Source organism: Botrytis deweyae (assembly GCF_014898535.1).
Source record: "Botrytis deweyae strain B1 chromosome Unknown BDEW_048, whole genome shotgun sequence".
Taxonomy (NCBI): Eukaryota; Fungi; Ascomycota; class Leotiomycetes; order Helotiales; family Sclerotiniaceae; genus Botrytis; species Botrytis deweyae.
The window spans coordinates 9,176-30,145 of record NW_024066255.1 but is presented as its reverse complement, the minus strand read 5'-3'; the positions used below and the strand labels follow the sequence as shown (position 1 = coordinate 30,145).

The window sequence follows — 20,970 nt, the reverse complement described above, 5'->3', positions numbered from 1 at the left end:
GAGGGGCATAAATTCAGGAGTCGTCAAAAATTCCACGTCGCGTTGCCAAAAACACGAAGATTTCTATCTTAGCGCGACCAAGTTACCGTAATAGATTGATTTTCGACACACCACCACCTAGTAGCTAGGGTACGGTACGTGATACAGACTTTACACGCAATGTACTAGTAATTTTCCACTTGTGCATCACACAGTCTTACCAATTGCAAATGCCAGATCCTCTCTTCATTACAAGCCATTGTGCAGTATTACGAATCGTGTTGTTCCTTCATAGCATTAAAAATCCTTACCAAGTCCACCACTTAGTATCTCAAAAAATATCAATTGTGAGTTCGTGGGCAGATGAGCTGATCTTGACTCTTACGACCAGAATTCTGGAATCGTTCTTCAAAAGAAGGTCCTTGCAAGAAAGATGGCAACGCAAGAATAAGGACGAGAATGTTTGTTTCAATCTCTGTGGTCGCGGAAACGGGATGGCCAAGAGCGTGAAGCCTTCTTCGGCATTGACTGCTTGCTTATTGCTCATGTTGCCCTATCATGAATATTTTGAGGGGATGCGGACCGTCTTCACTTGGCTCAATAATCCTACCAAGAATTTGCCGCAAGAATCTCGACGTTAACAAGCGTATATTATCACTGAGTTCCTAGCAGCATCAAATGCGATATTGATAGGACGATGAATTGTGATTCGTCTGCTCGCCCTTGGCAGGACTTGGGAGCCTTGGAGCGCAGCCATCAATGTGCTGTACCAATCACAAGTGTGAAATATTGTACCACAAATAATTCTGATTTGATCATTCTGGATTGCAACAAGACATCGGCGCAAAGACCTAAGACTACAAGAACTTCGAGAACCGCCTCTCATCTCTTAACCACCTTCCTCATCAAGAAGGGCGGATGCTCCCAGTGATCATGAGGCACGGCACGCATCTCGAGAATATGTTAATTTTCCAAATTCAGGTACAGGCCCGAGAAAGCTCTTGGGGCTCTGAATTGAGGTTGTCGTATATCGCAGTATGAAGGGTAGGGTGTCGAGACTCCTCAACCAAAAATCATGATGGTAGGCTATCATCGGGACCCAATAAGCAGGAAATGTAACCTTTAGGGATGCTGCATGTGAATACGACTTCAAATACCAAGGAATGGAAATAAATATTTATCATGCCAAGTGTTGCATTGGGTGACATGAAAATGGTTAGTGAATTTTGACACCATGTCGTGCTACCCATGATATATTCTCCTGATTCCCCTCAATATCATCCCATTTTAATTCATTGTTATCATACTTGTGATTCATTCAAGCTTTTTCACTGCGAACTCTACCCTCGGCTGTATGAACTCAAGAGTCACTTGTTGATGGTACTTTACTTTGATCGTACTGCATTTTGGCTTTCATGAACCTCATTTTGACACCCATCTCGAACTCTACTGCGAAACTCTTTACCTAAGGCATAAAACATGAGTACTTATTCCTCATCACATCAAATCCATTGATAAGGCGCCATCTACTAACACAAAATTTGTTAGCTTCCATGGCTACTACTACTGATGCGCTCACCAGTGCTCCAGTATATCAGACCGGTCTGTTGGCAAATGCGCCAGATAACCTTGATGCCAAAATCTCAAGCGAAATTCATGCGTTCGATCATGAACCTTCCCTCGATGAGGATGGACTATTACGTCCCACTGAAGAAGAGAGAACTACACTCCGCAGAATTTCTGGCTCAATTCCATGGACTGCTTATATGATCTGTCTCATCGAATTTGCAGAGCGCGCAAGCTATTATGGTTGCCAATTTGTCTTCTCGAACTTTGTTCAATTCCCACTCCCGTATGTCTCCATATCTCCACGAAGATTTTTAACTTTCGTCCACTGCTGACGGAAATAATAGCAAAGGAGGAAATGGAGCTGGCGCAACCCCCAAAGGTACTCAGCTTACACCAGGCGCTTTGGGTAAAGGCCTTACTGTTTCATCTGCCCTTGGTCTCTTGTTCAAATTTTTAGCATATACAGTACCTGTCTTTGGGTTCGTTCAGCACTTCTTCGTCTTTGGTTATCTCTTGCTTACATAGACCTACAGAGGATGGCTCGCAGATACAAAATTAGGACGTTTCAAAACTATTTGTATCGGAGTTTTTGTCTTCGGAGTTGCGCATCTTGTTTTGGTTCTTGGAGCCTTACCTAGTGTATTACAAGCTGGTCACGGCATGGCACCATTTGTTATTGGAATTTTGATCTTGGCTTTGGGAGCTGGTATGTCTTATGAGATGCATCTAAAAGTATAATGCTGAGTGAAACCTCAGGTCTATTCAAGAGTAACGTTTCTCCCATGCTTCTCGACCAGGACACACAAAAGGGACTCATAGTCAAGACTCTCCCCGATGGGGAGCGTGTTATTCTTGACCCTGAAGTTACTGCTCAGAGACTCGCTCTAGCCTTCTATGGTATGGTCAATGTTGGCGCATTTTTTGGTCTTGCTACAACATATTCCGAGAAGAGAGTTGGGTTCTGGCTGGCTTATGGATTACCAATGGTTCTTTACCTCTTACTTCCGATATTGCTATGGGCAATAAATAAACGACTGGTCAAATATCCACCGCAAGGAAGCGATCTCGGAAAGTTTTTCAGAGTTATCGGTACCTCCCTGAGAAGAAATGGTCTGAAGAAATTCGGGCGCAAGGGTTATCTCGATGCTGCAAAACCTTCCGTTCTCGCTGCAGAAGGTATCACTGGTGAACATAATGGTAAGCCAGTAGACTGGGATGACAATTTTGTCGAGGATGTCAAACGATCTTTGGAAGCCTGCACTATTTTCTTGTTCTTCCCAATCTACATCTTGAACGATGGAGGTATAGGAAACATTACGACATCCCAAGGCTCAGCAATGGTAACCAACGATGCACCTAATGATATTCTCAATAATTTCAATGCTCTTACTGTTATCGTTTCCATCCCCATTCTTTCCTACGGAGTTTATCCACTTCTCCGTCGCCATAAGATTCATTTCGGTCCTATCAAAAGAATAACATTTGGTTTTCTTATTGCCGCGGTTTCATCTGCCATTGGCGCGATCACTCAATGGAGAATCTATGAAACATCACCGTGTGGGTATTATGCCACTGGTTGCGAAATAGGAACCGGTGTTGCTCCACTCAGTATCTGGTGGCAACTTCCTCAATGGATGATTGGAGGTATATCTGAATGCTTTTGCAATGTCACTGCCCTCGAACTCGCCTATTCAAGAGCTCCTGCAAATATGAAAGGTCTTGTCACTTCCATGTACTTGTTTGCTACAGCTCTCTCTGCCGCAATTGCACAAGCTTGTACCCCGAGTTTAGTGGACCCGTATTTGATTTGGCCTTATGTTGCACCAGCGGTATTGGGAACTTTAATGGCAATCTGGTTCTACTTTTTGTATAGGCACCTTGATGACGATGAGTATGTTAGAGGTGGCGTCGGTGATACTTTGGGTGAGGAACCGACGGTGGAACGTAGGGAGCCAATTAGGACTGGTGATGCTATTCAAGAAGTTAGACCAAAAGAAAAGGTTTAATCGTGGCTCATTGTCAGTCGAACCAGTTTTCAAGATGTAGGACTTCAGATGGTGCCTTTATCTGAAATTTGCGCGCGTTTCTTTGGTAACGGTGGCCGGTCAGGGTTTTCACTATTTAAGTAGTTTTTGATGAATGAAACAATGTCATTGAGATAGTATGGTTAATGGCTGAAAATGAAGGTTAGTTGTCAAATGCTCAAAGTGGGCGCCCATTCTGTCATTTTGAACCAGCATGTACCACATAGCAGTTAATTTCCTCATCATTGAAGTGAAATTTCCTATTTGAACATCTTTCAACATCTTCCAACACAGAAAAGTATGTTATCTTGTATGTGCAATAGAATACTTTTTACGACTCACTCCACTACACCTAGCCGTATGCTGGTATTTTTTGGAATCTGGAGAAACATCAAGTCGCATCGAAGAGTAGTAATGCAGTAGTCTCGTCGCGATAGCAAGCTACTAAATAGACCCGCATTCGCGGTGTAAGGAGTGGATTCGAGTGAAATGGTTCCCTATGGATCAAAGCAACGGATTCTGCGTCCTGGATCTATCAATAATGGGGCTTACCGGAATTAAGCTGTGTTAATTCGGGTCTATATTCGTTTGAGATATATAGGTCCATGATCGATTGAGCAATGGGACATGTACAACCAACTCCCCGCGTTTTGTTTGTGTGAAGACGAGATTTACAAGGCAATGGGACTATTGGGTTCTATCATATATCGCAAGAAGCAAGGTTACATTCGTGCACTTTGCATGGAATAAACAGAGGATGCAATGATAAAATGTTGAATTAAGCAGTGACAAAGTACTTGATTAAAAGAGTCCCATGATACAAGACAAGTACCTTACATTATAGAAGATTACAACTGTGAAAGTCCATTCTTGTTTGCCCCACCGCCGCCTACCACCTTGTATACTAACCACATGCAAATCAAACATCTTTTGCCAACAGATACAACTCCCAACACCTAGACAAAGTATTCAAGCAACCGTTATGGCTCTAATGTAGCCATTTAGGCTTTAAAGGCTGCGCATTGAGCAGGATGGCAAATGTTTATCGGGGCAGTATCCCCTACGCAACGTGTGCAGACACGGCCATCGCAGCACTTGACGGTATCTGAGCAATATCCTGTTCAAACCCCCCATGGTCAGTCTCGTTTGTCGAAATATGAAAATACAAGCTGTGAAAGAAGCCGTATGATTTTGTGACTTACCATATATTCCTGAACAGAATTCATTCGCCGCCTCTCTACTCTCTTTAACGAGATCTCTCTTGCTCAGGTCATCTTGAGGCCCACTTCTAGCTCCTTGAACATCTGTAACGGTATCAGCTGGAATGCCGGGAAAAGGGTGAGATTACGTCAAACATACATCCGATCTCAGTAGTGGCATCAGGCGCGGCTGCAAGTTGACTGGGCATGGCCATGACCGAAGCCAAGAATAGTGTAGTTGCAAAGAGGAGCTTCATGGTGGTGATTTATTGATGGCTGGTAGGCTTGCACTGTTATAATGTATGTAAAGAAAGCTTGATGGTATGTATGGACGACTTGAATGATTGAAAAAATAAGAAGATATAAGCACCTTCTTATACACATTAACTTGAAGGTAATCATGAATGAGCCTCACTTTGTTCGATTTCGTTTCGGCACTAGTATTCTCCTAATTGAGGTGAAGATAATCAGGTGTAAACTATATACAGATGATTTCAGTATAAGCTTTCTGACATTTTGAGACACGGGTGGCGATCGTCCAACGACTATACACAAGGCGGAAATAGACGAAATGAAAATTGGCTCTAATGTACCGTGTTTCATATTTCATTTGAGAATACCTCCATCAAGAAAATATGATAATGCTGTAATCTATGATTATCATGAATTCTGCATCATACACGGAGGTATATACTACCAATCTTATCTCACCGCATTCGAATTTCAATGTTGATTTGTATGCGCAGAATGAGTCGATTGATGGTAAATCGAAGGCGGTGAGACTGAAATTAGAGAATTCACCTCCATTTAGAACCATGCTCTAGTACTTCTTTATGGATCGATGATCAATATATACAGTAACCATAAGATTGTTATCAGTCAGATATAGGACATTTTATGATGATACAGTCTTAATGGGAGTTTGTAGAGAATTATTTGGTAGACATGTTTCTTCATTGAGAATATTAATCAGTACAATGACAAGAAGATGTCATAGAGTTGTGATCTAGACTTGAAATTCTCTGATCATAGACGATCAGTACAAATATGATAGTTGGAAATTCTCCGACTGTAAGGGAAAATAAATTTTGTGATGTTGTTTCCCCAGACGACTTGTCTCAGATTGAATCTTGATCGACCAACCTCACATTCACGTTAGAACGGGAATTAAGCTCAAATGTCTCCAATTTCGATAATTGACGTAGATCATAATTAAACTACTTTATGAAGCTTTTCTACTTACTTATAAAAATGAAGACAATTCCTTGTATCATTCAATTGAAACCCCACTTTAAAGTTTAACTTGTATGTTTAGGATTTTGACATTCACTATCGTTTCTTAATTATATAGTAGGAAATGATTAGATAATATTTCTAAGACTAAAATATAGCGAAAATACTACACTCGGTACAATAGAATATCATACAACTACTACACCCGTACGATTATACCGATATCTACTTCCTTCCTTTCTTTTTATTTAACCGTTGCTTGAGATTCAATATTCTTGGACATGAAGTCGTGTGCCGACAATCAATGTACAAATCAGAAAGTACAACTTTTCCCTATTGTCTCTTTCCCTTCTCTTTCTTTCATGATATATAAATTTTATAAAATCTGTGTCAAGATTCTAACACCAAATTATCTAAGACCATGAGCATAATTTGGTATCAATAGCCAGCACCTGTGCGCCAATCCTAACCCTCCCGTTCACAGGTACATTCGACGCCCCACTTGTAGTAACATACAAGATATGACTATCCCATGGCGTGAGTCCAAAAGCCGCAGCTGTTGGTCCTGCTACAATCGTAGAATTGAGACTACCTGCCATAATCTCGGAAGTAATCGGACCCCGTGAATCTACCGCAGGCGCAACCACGCGCTCGATAGAATTTCCAGAGCCAGTCGTAATATAAGCAATGGTGTCGCGGAGCGCAAAATCGTCGTAGAACCAAGTAGAGTTTGCCTCGTGGGACAAGATTTCAACTGCTCCACCTGTAACTTCTGTGCCGTTTTCGTGGATGGGAAAACGTACAAGCATGCCTAGACCTGTATTGGTGAGGTAAGCCATTCCGTCTTCAGTTTTGATGCCGTTAACGCCTACAGCCCCAAGGTTGGTGTGTTGATGTGCCTGTGTGTAGGTGTTGTTGATGGCAATGAAATATTTGCCGGAGATGGGGTCTAGATTGTAGACCACGCCAGCGACGACATCGTTGACGAGCACATTAGACGGCCCAACGCCCCGCCGAGGCAAGGAAGTCATGCCGTTGAGAAATTAACCTGAAGAAATGTTTGCAATGGTGGACGACGTTGCTGTGGTCTGCGTTAAATTTAAAGAATCGACACGATAAGTGCCAATGACTGGACCTGTACTCGAAGAGAAGCCGCCACCATTTACGGCGTAGATATCACGATCATACTCGGTGATGCCAAATATGGTGAGGCCATCGAAGTCATGCACAACTTTCGGGGTATAGTTTGAGTACAGGGGGTCAATGCTATGGACTGAAGAATTATAAGGCAGTGTAAGAAGAAGCTCGCCATTAGGGCGAACTGCGATAGCCTCGACGAATGTTCCGAGTGGGTATTCGTAAAGAAGGCGAACGGTTGTTTCTTTTCCAGAAGAAAATGCTTCTGGTTTCTGGTGTGGTGGATTTGCAAGTGCTAAAGCAGGAGCGGAAGCCCATGAGAGCAAAAGCGTGATGGTGTTGAATAACATGATGTCGGCACTCTCAAGTTTTCTGGCCAATGAGGATAGGCAGATTGATGAAGAGGATTGCTATGATCGAAGTCACTGATTAACGTATACATATATATACGTGCATACAGACAAATGGCAAAATATCGGATTTATCGTATCTTGTATTGGGATAGATTCAACATCAAGTCAGGAAAGCTGAAGAAAAATTTGTCTCTCAAGATTTACATAATAGCTTCAAAGGAAATCGGCAAAAAATCCGCTTCACCTGAAATCTGCTCGCAAATGTGAATATTCAAACAGCTTGTAATGGGAAGCTAAGTTTATATCTCTTGGTGCTCCTTTTTTGCCCCTCTTCGGAAATAAAGTGAAGCAGATTGTTGGCAGTTATCGAACCTGCTCAAGAACAGATTCTGGTTCTTGAATAGACGTCAGGCTATGTATGGTTCTCTATAGCAAAGACAGAATTATGCCGGATTTGTGAAAATTCTTGACATAATACTTGTCTGCAACACTTTCAACACCAGCTTGGTTGGCCCTAGAAACCAAGCTAGGAGGACCGAGTATTTGAAGTGGCTATACCTAGATATAGAATTTTTTGATTTATGCCCTATTACCCTTCGGATCTGGTAGAAGTATCAGGGGATATATAGGGATCCAGTCGACTTGCTCGTCAATGGATACAGCCGCAAATAAATCAAATAACATATAATAATGAACCTCATCCTGTAACTAGGAAATTACAACACCTGGATGTTTCAAATTTCTTGTGAACAACACCCTCAGCGGACATGGCTCCACGATGTATTGTTACTCTTGAAGGTTTGCTTTTATAATAATAATAGTGAAAGCTCTAGTCAATTCAAGCTTAGTAACGAATCGAACATATAATATAAGAGTTAAATTGGATTCAATTTATAAGAACTAGGCTAAATTAAGATGAAATTGCTTGATTTTTCCTAGGTTTTCTTTAAAGAATTATATAGATTTATATAACTTATAATGAAGTTCTAGTAGTTTTCATACTTATAAATAAAATCGATTTAAATTATATCTTATAGAATTATATTATATTATAAAAAGAAAGTATATCAATCAATTTGATTTATTTTTTATTAATAGTTTTCTATATACTTTTATTTCATTCTATTCTATTATAAAATCAATTTAAAAAATATATAATATTATATAACTATATAATACAAGCTTTAGGATTAAGAAAATAATGTTTTCATTTTACGAACTAAATTTGATAAAAAAATATTATATTTTAACATATTACGAATTACTAAAAACTATAATAACAACTTTCAATCAATTACATATTATTAGAAATTTAACGTTTGATTAAAAGATTGATTAAAGTTATAATCTATACTAAAATTTAATATTATATATTATATAGTTGATTTATTATTGATTTATAAAACAATTTCATTATATTAGAATTGCTATAGATTAGAGTTGATACTATTGTAAAAGAGTAGAAGGTAGGAGGGTTGTAAAGTTATTCTTTATAAATACTACAAATAAGTTACTGAGATATAGTACTTTTAGTAGAGGAGAGGAAGAGTAGGCTCTACATAGTGTATTACAAAATATACGAAAAGACGGGTGGGAATTGATTACTTTCTCTAAACTATATAAAGAAGACCTATAAATACTAGCTACAGAAAGAGGTCACGTGACTAGTACCAAGTTTCGCTCACACTATCAATTACTTACTAGTAGTTGATTATATTATAAATAGCTAATAAGCAGTAAGATGATTTCAAACTCTTCTGTTACAGGGTATATATAGTAGTAAGCTATTAGGAAGCGATCCCTAATACTATATCTTTTGAACAGATTGAGTATATAGTATAGTAGTAAAGCTTACAACTCCTATTATATCCGCTTATATAACATCTTCTTTGATTTAAAAAAGAAAATCAAGAATTATTATAAATAAAGAATAAAGTTATTATTTACCTATTTATTTTCAAACTAATATATATTTATCTCTATATATAAACGAAATCTATCTTAATATAATCCTTCTAAATATTTATTAATTTTACTTATTACTCCCTTCTTATATATACTCTTTTTTTCTTAATATCAATTAACTATTAATCTAATAGTCGATAGAATTACTAATATAAGTATCTTCAATTTCCTAATAAAGATATTAATAGATCTATTCTAAATTTTACAACTCGCTATCCCCTAGAGTACGAAAATTCGGCGCCCTCGCTTAATAGGTATCTTAGTAATCAATTAGAACATTAAAAAACTAAGAATTTAATTATATATTTATATACAATCTTTAATATAAAATCTTTTTAATATTACTTCTATTTTAAAACTTTAAAGAGAATAATATATATTAATTTGTAGTCTTTCAAAAGGTGAATTTTTTTTAAAAAACTATAATTTGAAATCAAGATTCCTATTTATAAATAGAGTGATTAAAAAAGCATTACAAAAGTCAATCTAATTAATTATATTTCTTTATATAAGATATATTATACGGACTTTAATATGTACTATTTACTCGTACTCTAGGGGATAAGAATTCCCTATATAAGAATAATCTTTTTTTTCTAGAAAAAATTTATATTAACAAAAATTTAGATTTGAAAATAATTAAATAACTTTCTATAATCTCAAAGAAGACTATAGAAAATAATATTCTTCTAGTAAGATTTAGTTAGTAAGTTAATTATAATAAGTAACTAATCTTAATAAAGGAGTAATAACTCGACGGAAAATATAATACGATCGATGAATTTAATTCGCTTAGAAATTGATAATCTTATAGTATTGATTACTCTATAATGAATTAATGTTTATTTGATATAAGATTTTAGAATCTAAATTGAATTCAAGATATCTTTATAAGTAGGAAATTGATTTGAGAAAAAGAAAAAAGTTGTTCAAACTATATTTACTTAGTATTGATTATATAACTGAGTTTAATAATTCTAGTAGCTATGTATAGGAGAAAAGACGTAAAGAAGAATTATTTTATTAGTATCTAGTATAGTATTACGAGGCAGGCGGGCAGGATCAGGAATCTATAATAAATAGTGCTAATAACAGTAGGTACAGGGTGTAGACGAAGACGTAGCTCGAAGAGCTACGATATAGGATCTTCCAGAGTAAAGATATATAGAGTTTTCAGATGTAAGCTAGCCCAACAGGGCCTAGCTTACCCACTTATCGGTCACGTGTATCCACACCGTGACATATAGTATATATTCTATTGAAAGCTATATACGATCGAGTTGAATATATCAATCAAGATGATTATCTAATACGCCTAATGCGTTTAGCATGCTTTCTATAGGTCTTTCGATCTTTCTATTACAAAGCAAAAAATGAATTACGACGTGATTACAATGATAAAATGTTAGGCCAAACTTACACCTAGACCCCCATGCTTTATAACTAGTGAGAAAAATTCTCTACCTGCAGAGGGAAGCTCGAACAGTCATCTAGCCAATCCCTGCTACCTTCTTTGGCTGGCCAAATAGAACGGAGTACCTCCCAAATCTCAGGATCATGAAAGTAGGACAAATAGCTTTGATTCATTTGATCCAATTCCTTCCTCCCATGTCGCCCCAGTTCCCGAACAGTGAAGCTTTCTTCATCATCATCTCGCGGAACGCGCTCAAATAGCCATGATCGAATCAGACTATCAGCCATCGCGTTAAAGGTGCTCCCCATACGGTCGCTGACGCCGTATTCGCCCGCTCCCGTAGGCCACAATTTAAGCCGCTCCAGCCGTCTACCGGATTTGTTCTGGTTAATGGTCTCCCAGATTGAACGAGCTAGCGCCTCGTCTACTGCGCAATTGATAAATGTCTCCTTCAGTTCACCCCTCTTCAAAAAGGTGTGTGGCTTATTGTCTATAGGCTTTTGGTCTTCTTCATCGAATTCGGGATTGTATGTACTGTCCCGAGTAACCCGCCAATTCGAACAATCCAGGATAAGAAAGAGGGATCGTAAGCGTTTCATCCTGCCGAAGCATCTGTACATCTTAGCTTCGGATACACTGGACTTGTTGCGCTTGACTGGAACAGCAAGCTCTTCTAGTATCGGACACTGAGCTTCGATTTGCAAAATACGGTTATGGGTGAACTCTAAGGGCAGATCCAGTGGATTGTGACCAGCAGCGTTTCGAAAAAAATTCTCAAAAGGATTAAAGCTGAGTTTTTTAAGTGTCTGTCCATGATGGGAGAGAACAGTGTCCAGGATTGGTGAGTCCATCGACCCATCGATGGATAGTTCCTCAAGAGATTCGAAAGCACGGAAAAAGGAAACTGCGTGCTCACTGTAGTTCGGGTCACCGTGAAAATAATTTTTGCGGGTAAGATAAACATTGAGTGTTTTGACTCGGGGAAAGAAATGGTTCTGGGCAACCCATTCCATTGTCTCGCCACTGAGCCCAGACATCTTTGCGTCGTAGCAACCTCCGAGGGTAAGGTGTCGCAGAAAAGCAAAGTCTGTATATCTGGCCCAATTCTGTAGCATTTTTGGGGAATCCAAACGTGAATATCCCTTGAGTGACAGTGATGTCAGGGATCCTACTTTCTCGCCAGTAAAGCCTGGAAGGCCTTGCCACGACCCTCGGGGACGGACTGGTTTTAAAGAGCGTCCTGGAAGGAGATTTAAAACAACTACCTCCTTCAAGTTGGGAGCAAGCCCAGATGTAAGCTCCATCATAGCCTCCAAGTTGAAATCATCGTCGTATTCACTATCGCGTAAAGCGCAAGTAATCTTTACTCTATACAAAGATGGTGATGTAGCAAGCTCCATCTCGTAAGAATAGGGGATGCCCCACAATAGAGTCCGGAATCGGAACGTGAGGTGATGAAGCCTGCATTGAGGATGCTGCTCGTGAAGTGTTCTGAGAAGACTTGGCGGAAATTGACTCTGGCAGTCATAGACCAGATCTTCCAGGTGAATTTTAGCTTGGAGCAAGTTCACAACGGGAGCCCATGCCATATCCTCCTCAGAAAACTTTTCAATAACGCCCCCATCATACACCGTATATAAGCCGCCATACTGGACTGCTTCCTCATCCACTAGTACCTCGTCAAGGCCAGTTTGAGCCAACCAACACGTTTGTGGACCAAATCCTTCTGTCTTCTTGGTGCTGGGCCTTAGAGCCCCTTTGATAGTGATGCGTCGGATGTGACGAAATGAATCTGTGCGAGAGAGAGTCTCAATAAGTCCATCAACATCGCGACGCAGTTCTTTGCGATCGTCAACTGTGATTACAATTTGCCGAAAGACGAGAAAGATTGCGGCCGCATGGCAGGCCTTGTTTGTCAAGGTAAAAGCGTCGAGACTAGGCCGATGCGCTATTTCGAGGAAGACTGCGATATTTTGTAGTACTTCGAGTGGGAAGGAAAGAAAAGCCATCCTGGTCGCGCTTGTAATTGTGGGTACTGTGTACTATGAGTGACAATTATAATTGAGGAAATTGAGACTAAGTCGAGATATTAATCTCTAAATGCAACCTGTGTTGAAACAATGACACAGTAGGCTAGTAAAGCCGATTCTTTCCAAATTCAACGAGTAACTATTTGAGTGTATGTTTTGACAGTCGATGTAAGGAAAGCTCATCTGATATAACGGTACTCGGCTGGGGCTTTTACCCAGGCAGCGCTTAGTCAAATGCAGAGTAGCGCTTAGCCAACCGCAAAGTAACACGGCGCTGATGCCACGCTATAACTGTATCAATACTCCGGAATTCGTGCTTCGGTACATGATTGGTACAGCGCCTTCCCACGTAGGATTGAAACCCTGTAGCGGTTTGTTGTTAAGCCAATTATTTTCATTTCTGGATAGTAATCTCAGTACCTAGGTATTCTTAGTATTTGTATTACCTGAAATCAAAATTTACATCCCAATTCATATCAAAACTACAAAAGTTTGTTTCCACAATCTGCGCAAGGAATATTATACCAGCTAGATAGGTATAGCATAGACTTTTTTAGTCAAACTCTCTGATTGATGCAATGGTATCGTACCTTCTCACGTCGTACCTCCCCACGTCGTACCTTCCCACGTCGTACCTTCCCACGTCGTACCTTCCCACGTCGTACCTTCCCACATCGTACCTTCCCACGTCGTATATCCTTGCATTGTGCCTTTCTACATCGTATCTTCCTATGTAGGATTGAAACCTCATAACGGTTTATTATTTGCCCAATTATTAAACTAATCATTAAATCAAGTAACCGTGCAAGTAGTAATAGAAATCGACGAGGCTTAACCTTAAACAACTAGTAGCCTCGACGAATACATTTTCGAGGTACGGTACACGGTTATATATAGTTGCTCCAAATTATGATTTCAACTACCTACCTAGGTACTTGGAATCGAATTTCACATTCCAATTATCACGGGCTCAGTAGTATAGATGCCTCAGGTGTCCACACATGGTCTCGAGATAGTCAGCATTCTCCTGAGAACTTCCTTCTCTCCTTGTAGAATATCACATATCTATCGTCCTATCCCTTGTATCATGATACGATTTTACAGACGATGCAAATGTAGGCTCTCCAACGTCTACATCTGTTATCGTCCATTTCTATGGTCTCTACCTGTAAGATTCTTCGAGTGGAGTGAGGTCGTAGGGGAAGCCCCCAATTTATTTCAATAGTAAAAAAAAATATCCATAATACCACATCACACCACAATTTCCTATATTCTATTTTTGTAAGAATGAGCCCCCAAGGCCTCGATACTTCGTTACGCTTGAAGAATCTCTGGTTCAATCAAATCTACAAAACTGTGTTTTCATAAACTGCTTCAGAAACATGATATTAGCTAAGTATAGTGTAGGCTTTCTTGGTTAAATTTCCTGATTCGTGCAAAGGCATCGCACTTAGCGGAATGTTTTGAGATAGCCTGCATCATAAAGCGTACTCCATAGCTGCTTCCATCTTCTAAGTATCCATCAAAAGAGTAACTTTTAAAAGCATTTGAACCTTTCACAGGAGCGTATCAGATTGAGCACCAAGCCCCTATGCCGTGCCACATGTAAGTAAGCAGAAGACCCCACGGGATTGAAACAGTGCCACTCAAGGCATTAGTACAATCATCAAATCTCAGTTGTAGGATTGGTGGGGCGGAAGCTGGCCATTCGTACGAGCAGACGAGGACTGTGCCGCCGGCGCCGCCATCCCAACCATGAGTAAGTTCCAATGTTTCATTTTTGGATGGTAGATGTTGTAGACTATGGCACGACTTACAGATGAAGAATTCACAAATAGAAAGATTAGAAGGAGGAATCTTACGGCGTGTACAATCCAGACATGATGTTTACCAACGTAGCCATCACTGCGTGAGAAGAGAAAGTGGGATACTATCAATTTGCGAGTATATAAGTCGTGCAGTCTGCTTTGTTTCCGGTCTCTGTCATCCTGTCCAGCTCCATCAACAACAAAAAAACTCTCTTACGAGTGTCAGTTTTCTTTCGTCAGCTCATCTTCACCTAGTATCACATTCTTTTGCGCTTTCATTCGCTCATTATTCTTGTTATATAAAAATTGAAAACACATTCACTATGGTGTCTTTCAAGAAACTCTTCATTTCAACCTCCCTTCTCCTCAATGGGATTGCTGCATTCCCAACCCAAACTGGGACGCTGAAAATCGCCGCTACTGAGGTCCGCGCCGTCCATATCCTGTGCGGTAATGAGGAAACAGATGCCAAAACTGCAATGCAGGCTGCTATTGGCGCTGACAGTGTCACTATCGGGGCCCAAACTCGGGAAAAATATCTTGAAGCAAAAAAAGGAATCGATGCCGTCAAGCCCAACTTCACATTCAATAAAGTGGTTATCTACGGCGCTGAAATTAAAGTTACGGATACAACTGCGATAACTCTCTCGAGTGTAACCGGAGCCACAACCCTTACCGAGGGCACTGGTCCGAGAATTTGCAGACAGTCTCAATAGTCATGGAGATAGGAATATTGGATTGATTCAGTTTAGTTGTTGTTTTGGAGTTGTAGAAGCGGGTTCGGCTCAGGTCTGCCTACTGGATTATCGCCATTCTTTGAAGGTATATTAAGAGGGGAAAATTTGTAGCTATTTTATCACCTTGCTGGATTTCTGTTTATCTTTTTATCTGTTTGTTTATTTGTTTGTTTATCTGTTTGTCTATTTTTTTATTTGTCTGTTTCTTTATTTATCTGTTTGTTTGTTTATTTGTTTGTTTATTTGTTTGTTTATTTATTTGTTTATTTGTCTGTTTGTCTGTTTATCTACTTCTATTTTTCTACTATGCTTATAGAATCTAAACTTAAATTAAGAAACTTTAACTTTTCTTAGAGCTATTAATTCTTAGAGACACCAACTTTTGATCTAGTTCTTAGTATAAAAAGTAACTCATCTTAAAACTATTACCTCCTTTAAATATTCTTTCTAATTTCATATTAAAACTATAATTTATATAATACTAGAGTAGAGAGAGATAGTCGTAATTAGTACTAGTTAATAGCTCTATTTAATATACAGCTCTTTATCTTAGAGACACTCGTAAGTACTCTAAAGCAATAACAGATTACTATACTATATATTGAAATACTACTATTCTAGAGTCAGAGAGGTTTAATAATAATAACATGAGTATATTAATTAAGAGACAACTAGTTAATAATATAGAGATATATAATTAGGATTTTAATAAAGAAATAGAGACATAATAGAAGCTTTGAACTACTTTATAGAAATACTACGGTTTGAATACTGTAATCTATTATACTTATATATCTTACTTGGAATTATTTTTCTATTATAACGACTGAATATAATGTTATTATATATCAAAATCATACTTGTTTATAATATGTATATTATACGGTAAAGTTATATACCTGTAATGTACGATGGAAAGATATATGTCATAGAATGAATAGTAAAAAACGTTAGAGGAATATTACGACCCTATATTTATAGTAGAAAATTATTATTATAATCTACAAAGTGAGGGATAATTGATAGTATTGACGAGATATCATTAGCGAAGTTCAGTAGCGCCGGTATAACTTTTTTGAGCCCCTTCGTTAGATTCATCGTAAATATAAAATTGAAAGACTTCCTAACACATCTATACAACATTTCGATACAAATATAGACCTCCGGTAGACCTATTGTAAATGTAGGCCATTCAGAAATTCCAGAACTGTCCTAACACTTGATCGAAACTAAGCTTCAAGGTGACCAAGAACCCCACTGATGAGTTGCCGACGACCAGGCAGCAATCGCCACTCTCTTCGCCGCCGAAGTCGTTATTCTGTAATCCACAATTGAGCAGGCAATGTATATAGGTTTGATTTAAGATCTCAGTGCTGGAGTCCCAGGAGACAAGGTCATACTCGTATCCTTCTCCTCAAGTCCATTATCGCTAACAAGCAACGCAGCCAAAGCACAAGCTCCGATCAGCGGCGCGTACAATATGAAGACGGTGCGTACGCTAGCCATGTAAGCGTCCAGGACCGCGTTGTGCTGTGCAGCCGACAAACCCAGCGAGTCAAGTTGATTGATAGAAGTCGTTATTGTTTCGGCGACGGATGAGCTTACCACGCCTCGTAGGCGCGCCTTGAGCACGTTGTTCAAGATAGTACTTGCGAGCGTCAGTCCCAGCGTACCTCCCATACTGCGCAGGAAGTTGCGCAACGAGTTGAGCACGGCGCGATCAGCGCGGCGCGAGTGTGCCAGGAGAGCTACGAGACTGGGCTGGAAGCAGCAGCCTGTGCCTAGGCCCTGGAAGAAGCCCACAACGCAGATGGCCCAAATTGGCGTGGTGCGTGAGTAGAAGGCCTGTGGGATGAGGAGTAGAGCCCATAACCATTGGCCCAGGACCATTACGGGATTATAGCGCTTCGTGTGTGAAATGATAAGACCTGATAAGATGGAGCCCAGCCCTTGAGATCCTGCCATAGGCATGATAATAGCACCTGCCATGATAGCCGTGTAACCGCGGACATTGACTAAGTAGATGGGCATGTAAAAGAGGTTACCCCAGAAGACGATACCGTAAAGGACATTTTGGACGAGCAGGATGTTGCAGGATAGACCATTCCGGAAGAGGTGTACTTTGCCATGTTAGTAGATGCCAAGGAACACAATAGCCGAGATAGCAAGCACTCACTAGGCATGATGGGCAATTTAGCCACCTTCCACTCCACAGTTAGGAAAGCAGCAAAAGTGACGACTCCGACCACGAGCATAGCGATGACGAGGGTGCTGTCCCACGCAAAGGTCGAGCCACCTTGAGACAAAGGTACCTGATTGACTTGGATCAGACAAAACAAACGGCAAATTTTAAAATGAGAGGACTTACCAACAATAGAACAATAGCAGCAACGCTCATACCAACACCGATCCAGTCGATCATACCGAGTTTCGCCCTGGTACCAGCGGCCATTTTGCTGCTTGGAAGCACCACGAAGAGCATAATAGACAAGATAACTAGCCATGGTACATCATACCAGAGGCTTGAGCTGTCGTCAGCAGTCTATATCACTTAAAATGTGGTCATAATGGGTGGAAATACTAACGTCCATCTCCAAGAAACCTTAGTCGCCATAGTACCACCAAGCAAAGGCCCCAATCCACTTCCAAAGGCAACTGCTAGACCGATGAAGCCATTGTACTTGCCTCGCTGTTGTAGCGTCGTAACATCGCTGGCAATGATTTGGACTAGAGCCGTTCTTTTTTTTTGTGAAATGATCAGTTAATTGAAACCGAAAAAAGGAAGAAGGCTACTTGAGTAAGAATATGGACGGCTTACATGGCACCACCCCCTAGCCCAGATACAACACGGAAAGTAAACAACATGCCCGGACTGTTTGAAAACCCGCATACCAAGTTACCAGTTGCAAGGATGCCAAGCGACATCAACAGTAACTGCTTGCGCCCGAAAATGTCGCTAAGTCGTCCATTGAGTAGCTGTACGGCCGTCGTTGCCATGAGGTACGACGTCGCCACCCATGATAGCTGAGGGCCGAGGTGTAGCGCTTCTCCGATGGTGGGCACGGCTGCTGAGATAGACGTCTGGTCTAGGTATGCTGTAAACTGTGCTAGAGCCAAGAGTGGGAATACTTGCATGAGCTTCTTGTGCGGGAGATTGTTCGACTGCTGGTCTTTGAAGGTATTAAATTGAACAGTAGCTGTTGAATCACTGTCTTTTGATCTTGACAATGGTTTACTATGGTCGTTGATCGAGTTGACAATAGTGGTGTCATTGTTAGTGCGAATTTGCAGCGGGAGCTGTTGCTGAGATGTTTCGTTCATGCTGTGCAGCGTGGATGATTTCTTTGTTACCTTGCCCTACTACTTGGCAGTTTTAAAGTTATGTATGCCCTACAATCCGCAGATGAAGAGGGAATCGTGCTTCATAATCTTTAATTTTTCGGGTAAACCTCGGTTCATCTACCCCGGTAGGTTGGCTCGGTTGGTGAACCCTTCAGACTTTGGATGGCTGGAGGAGGGCCCATGTCCAACCGAACCAGGGGACCACAATTTCACTTACCGTGTCCTTTCGCAGACTGGCCGACGCTTGCAAGGATTAATAATTTAAGCTTATCATGGGTTAGGGCTGCGGTAAACACCGGAGCTGTGTGATTTGATCAGTCGATGGGCTATTCATTAAACGCCTTGTATTTCTATTAAACACTTCTATTTTGGGGCGTTTACTTCATTCAGAGGCAAGCCAATTGGCCCTAAAATTATTAATCCTTACAAGCGTCGGCCAATTCTGCGAAAGTACGCGGTACTTGTAGTTCTGGGCGCGGGAATGGTAGGGCGTGGCGCTACCGTGCTTCCCCTGGTGAAGCCTTGTGATGGAGACCCACTTCAATGGTTCCGTGTCTTCCGAAGTGCGTAATGTATATGCTTCAGAAAAATGGATTTTATTGTAATGGACATGGTTACCATTGGACCAGCCTTACCCCTTAGGGCTCTGAGATCGATCTAATTACATAATATATGGCTATCACAGGACAGTCCTTCTTAATCTACAGTCAATCTGCCCTGCAGGTTACCCGCTGGAGGTTCTGACCGCATTATAGATTATCTATAGAGCCTTGAAAATTATCTACTCTGTATACATAAGACAATTATCTGCTTATACGACCAGGGAGTATACGACTCTAATGCTAGATGTATACATCAAAAGATAATAAACTATACGAGGACTGATTCGATTCTCATAACGCTGGAGTTGTATACTTTCAAATTATACAAGTATAGCCAAATGATTTTTATATATATAAATAGTTATCTATAAATAATCAGACACTCTATAGGTTACTTGTGCGATCAGAAAGTATATCACACTCTACTCGCGGACATGTCTCATAAGATGATAAAATGTAAGGTGATTAGTGGTTTATATTTAGGTGTAGTGTTGTATACTTTCTGCCGCACGAGTATTCATTCAAATATTCGAATCATCTTTTCTACAATGGATTATCTGTAGATCACTCGGTAGCGTCATTGTCCGCTCTGCGGGTATCCATTGCGTAGCCTAGTGACAGGTAGGCCCGAACATGAATCTCCTTGTTTTCTTATGCGGGGTTCTCCTCAATTTCACATTTGATACTTTGAATTACGCCTTGGAGTTTGTGCTTTTTATTGTATGATTCGGTTTGACGTTTCATGATTTGTGGAATATTCAATATTTGCTAAGCTTTTTGTGAACAAAATCTCTACTTGCATTTTCCAAGACTCTACAAACGTAGCTAAGAAACTCAAGGAGCTCTAGATTGTAGATCTAGAGGCTTAAGATTAAGTAACTTTCACATTTAAGGTTGTTACTATGTTTAAACTCATCGGGGAGCCAGGTTAAGGAGCCGGTACATGAGAATCTTCAGTTCCGCGTCACAATTATATATGAGTATGTGTCGGGATATCGATCATGTGATCTAAGAGGGCACTGTATTGCAACTAGCGTATGTACTAGCATATATACTAACGCTAGTACTTTTATTATATTAAATACTAGCTTCTTATAGTAATAATAATTAAAAACGAATAAATCATAATAAATTGAAGTACTATATACTTTATTAATCAAATTGATATCAATATTAATTAGTAATATTATAAATTAGGGTTTTGGATTTTATTATAAAGTATTAGGTGTTTTAAGGTGGTTTTTGAGATTGATAGAAATTCTAAAGAGACTATAAGGAAAATATTATTATACTTAATATAATGTGCTATTTCTTTTGTTGTACTAAAAAGTGTGCTTTGAATAATTGTATTAGAAAGATATATTTAAGAAGATTAATTTTATTAATTATAATAAATCAAGTTTATATCTATTATGTATTGATTTTTGTATTGTATATTGTATAGGGCAATTCATAAATCTTTATTTAAATATCTTTTTAAATATTCTTTCAAATATTCTTTTAAAAATATTTATATTTATATTTACAATTTTCGAAATATTTACTTTTATATATTATTATATCGAACAGCGATAATAT

At 39.6% G+C, this 20,970-nt stretch overlaps 6 protein-coding genes across 6 annotated transcripts; 2 read left to right on the top strand and 4 right to left on the bottom strand.

The window, feature by feature from the left end:
- Window positions 1–1,458: 1,458 nt before the first annotated feature.
- On the top strand, window positions 1,459–3,554 carry EAE98_011407 (uncharacterized protein; the record flags this gene model as incomplete). Its single annotated transcript, XM_038959029.1, has 5 exons — window positions 1,459–1,462; window positions 1,528–1,831; window positions 1,893–2,027; window positions 2,082–2,254; window positions 2,305–3,554. The coding sequence occupies 5 exons, from the start codon at window positions 1,459–1,461 to the stop codon at window positions 3,552–3,554; spliced, it is 1,866 nt and encodes a 621-aa protein (XP_038804542.1).
- Window positions 3,555–4,573: 1,019 nt separating this feature from the next.
- On the bottom strand, window positions 4,574–5,028 carry EAE98_011406 (uncharacterized protein; the record flags this gene model as incomplete). Its single annotated transcript, XM_038959028.1, has 3 exons — window positions 4,574–4,689; window positions 4,775–4,876; window positions 4,932–5,028. 3 exons carry the CDS (start codon window positions 5,026–5,028, stop codon window positions 4,574–4,576), a joined length of 315 nt encoding a protein of 104 aa, XP_038804541.1.
- A 1,389-nt stretch (window positions 5,029–6,417) lies between these two features.
- On the bottom strand, window positions 6,418–7,491 carry EAE98_011405 (uncharacterized protein; the record flags this gene model as incomplete). The annotated part of the gene is made up of 2 exons (XM_038959027.1): window positions 6,418–6,953; window positions 7,053–7,491. The coding sequence occupies 2 exons, from the start codon at window positions 7,489–7,491 to the stop codon at window positions 6,418–6,420; spliced, it is 975 nt and encodes a 324-aa protein (XP_038804540.1).
- A 3,411-nt stretch (window positions 7,492–10,902) lies between these two features.
- EAE98_011404 (uncharacterized protein) lies at window positions 10,903–12,882 on the bottom strand (the record flags this gene model as incomplete). The annotated part of the gene is made up of 1 exon (XM_038959026.1): window positions 10,903–12,882. The coding sequence occupies one exon, from the start codon at window positions 12,880–12,882 to the stop codon at window positions 10,903–10,905; it is 1,980 nt and encodes a 659-aa protein (XP_038804539.1).
- Window positions 12,883–15,034: 2,152 nt separating this feature from the next.
- On the top strand, window positions 15,035–15,427 carry EAE98_011403 (uncharacterized protein; the record flags this gene model as incomplete). Its single annotated transcript, XM_038959025.1, has 1 exon — window positions 15,035–15,427. The coding sequence occupies one exon, from the start codon at window positions 15,035–15,037 to the stop codon at window positions 15,425–15,427; it is 393 nt and encodes a 130-aa protein (XP_038804538.1).
- Window positions 15,428–16,807: 1,380 nt separating this feature from the next.
- Window positions 16,808–18,769, bottom strand: EAE98_011402 (uncharacterized protein; the record flags this gene model as incomplete). Its single annotated transcript, XM_038959024.1, has 5 exons — window positions 16,808–17,568; window positions 17,625–17,760; window positions 17,817–17,970; window positions 18,034–18,186; window positions 18,267–18,769. The coding sequence occupies 5 exons, from the start codon at window positions 18,767–18,769 to the stop codon at window positions 16,808–16,810; spliced, it is 1,707 nt and encodes a 568-aa protein (XP_038804537.1).
- Between the last annotated feature and the right edge of the window lie 2,201 nt (window positions 18,770–20,970).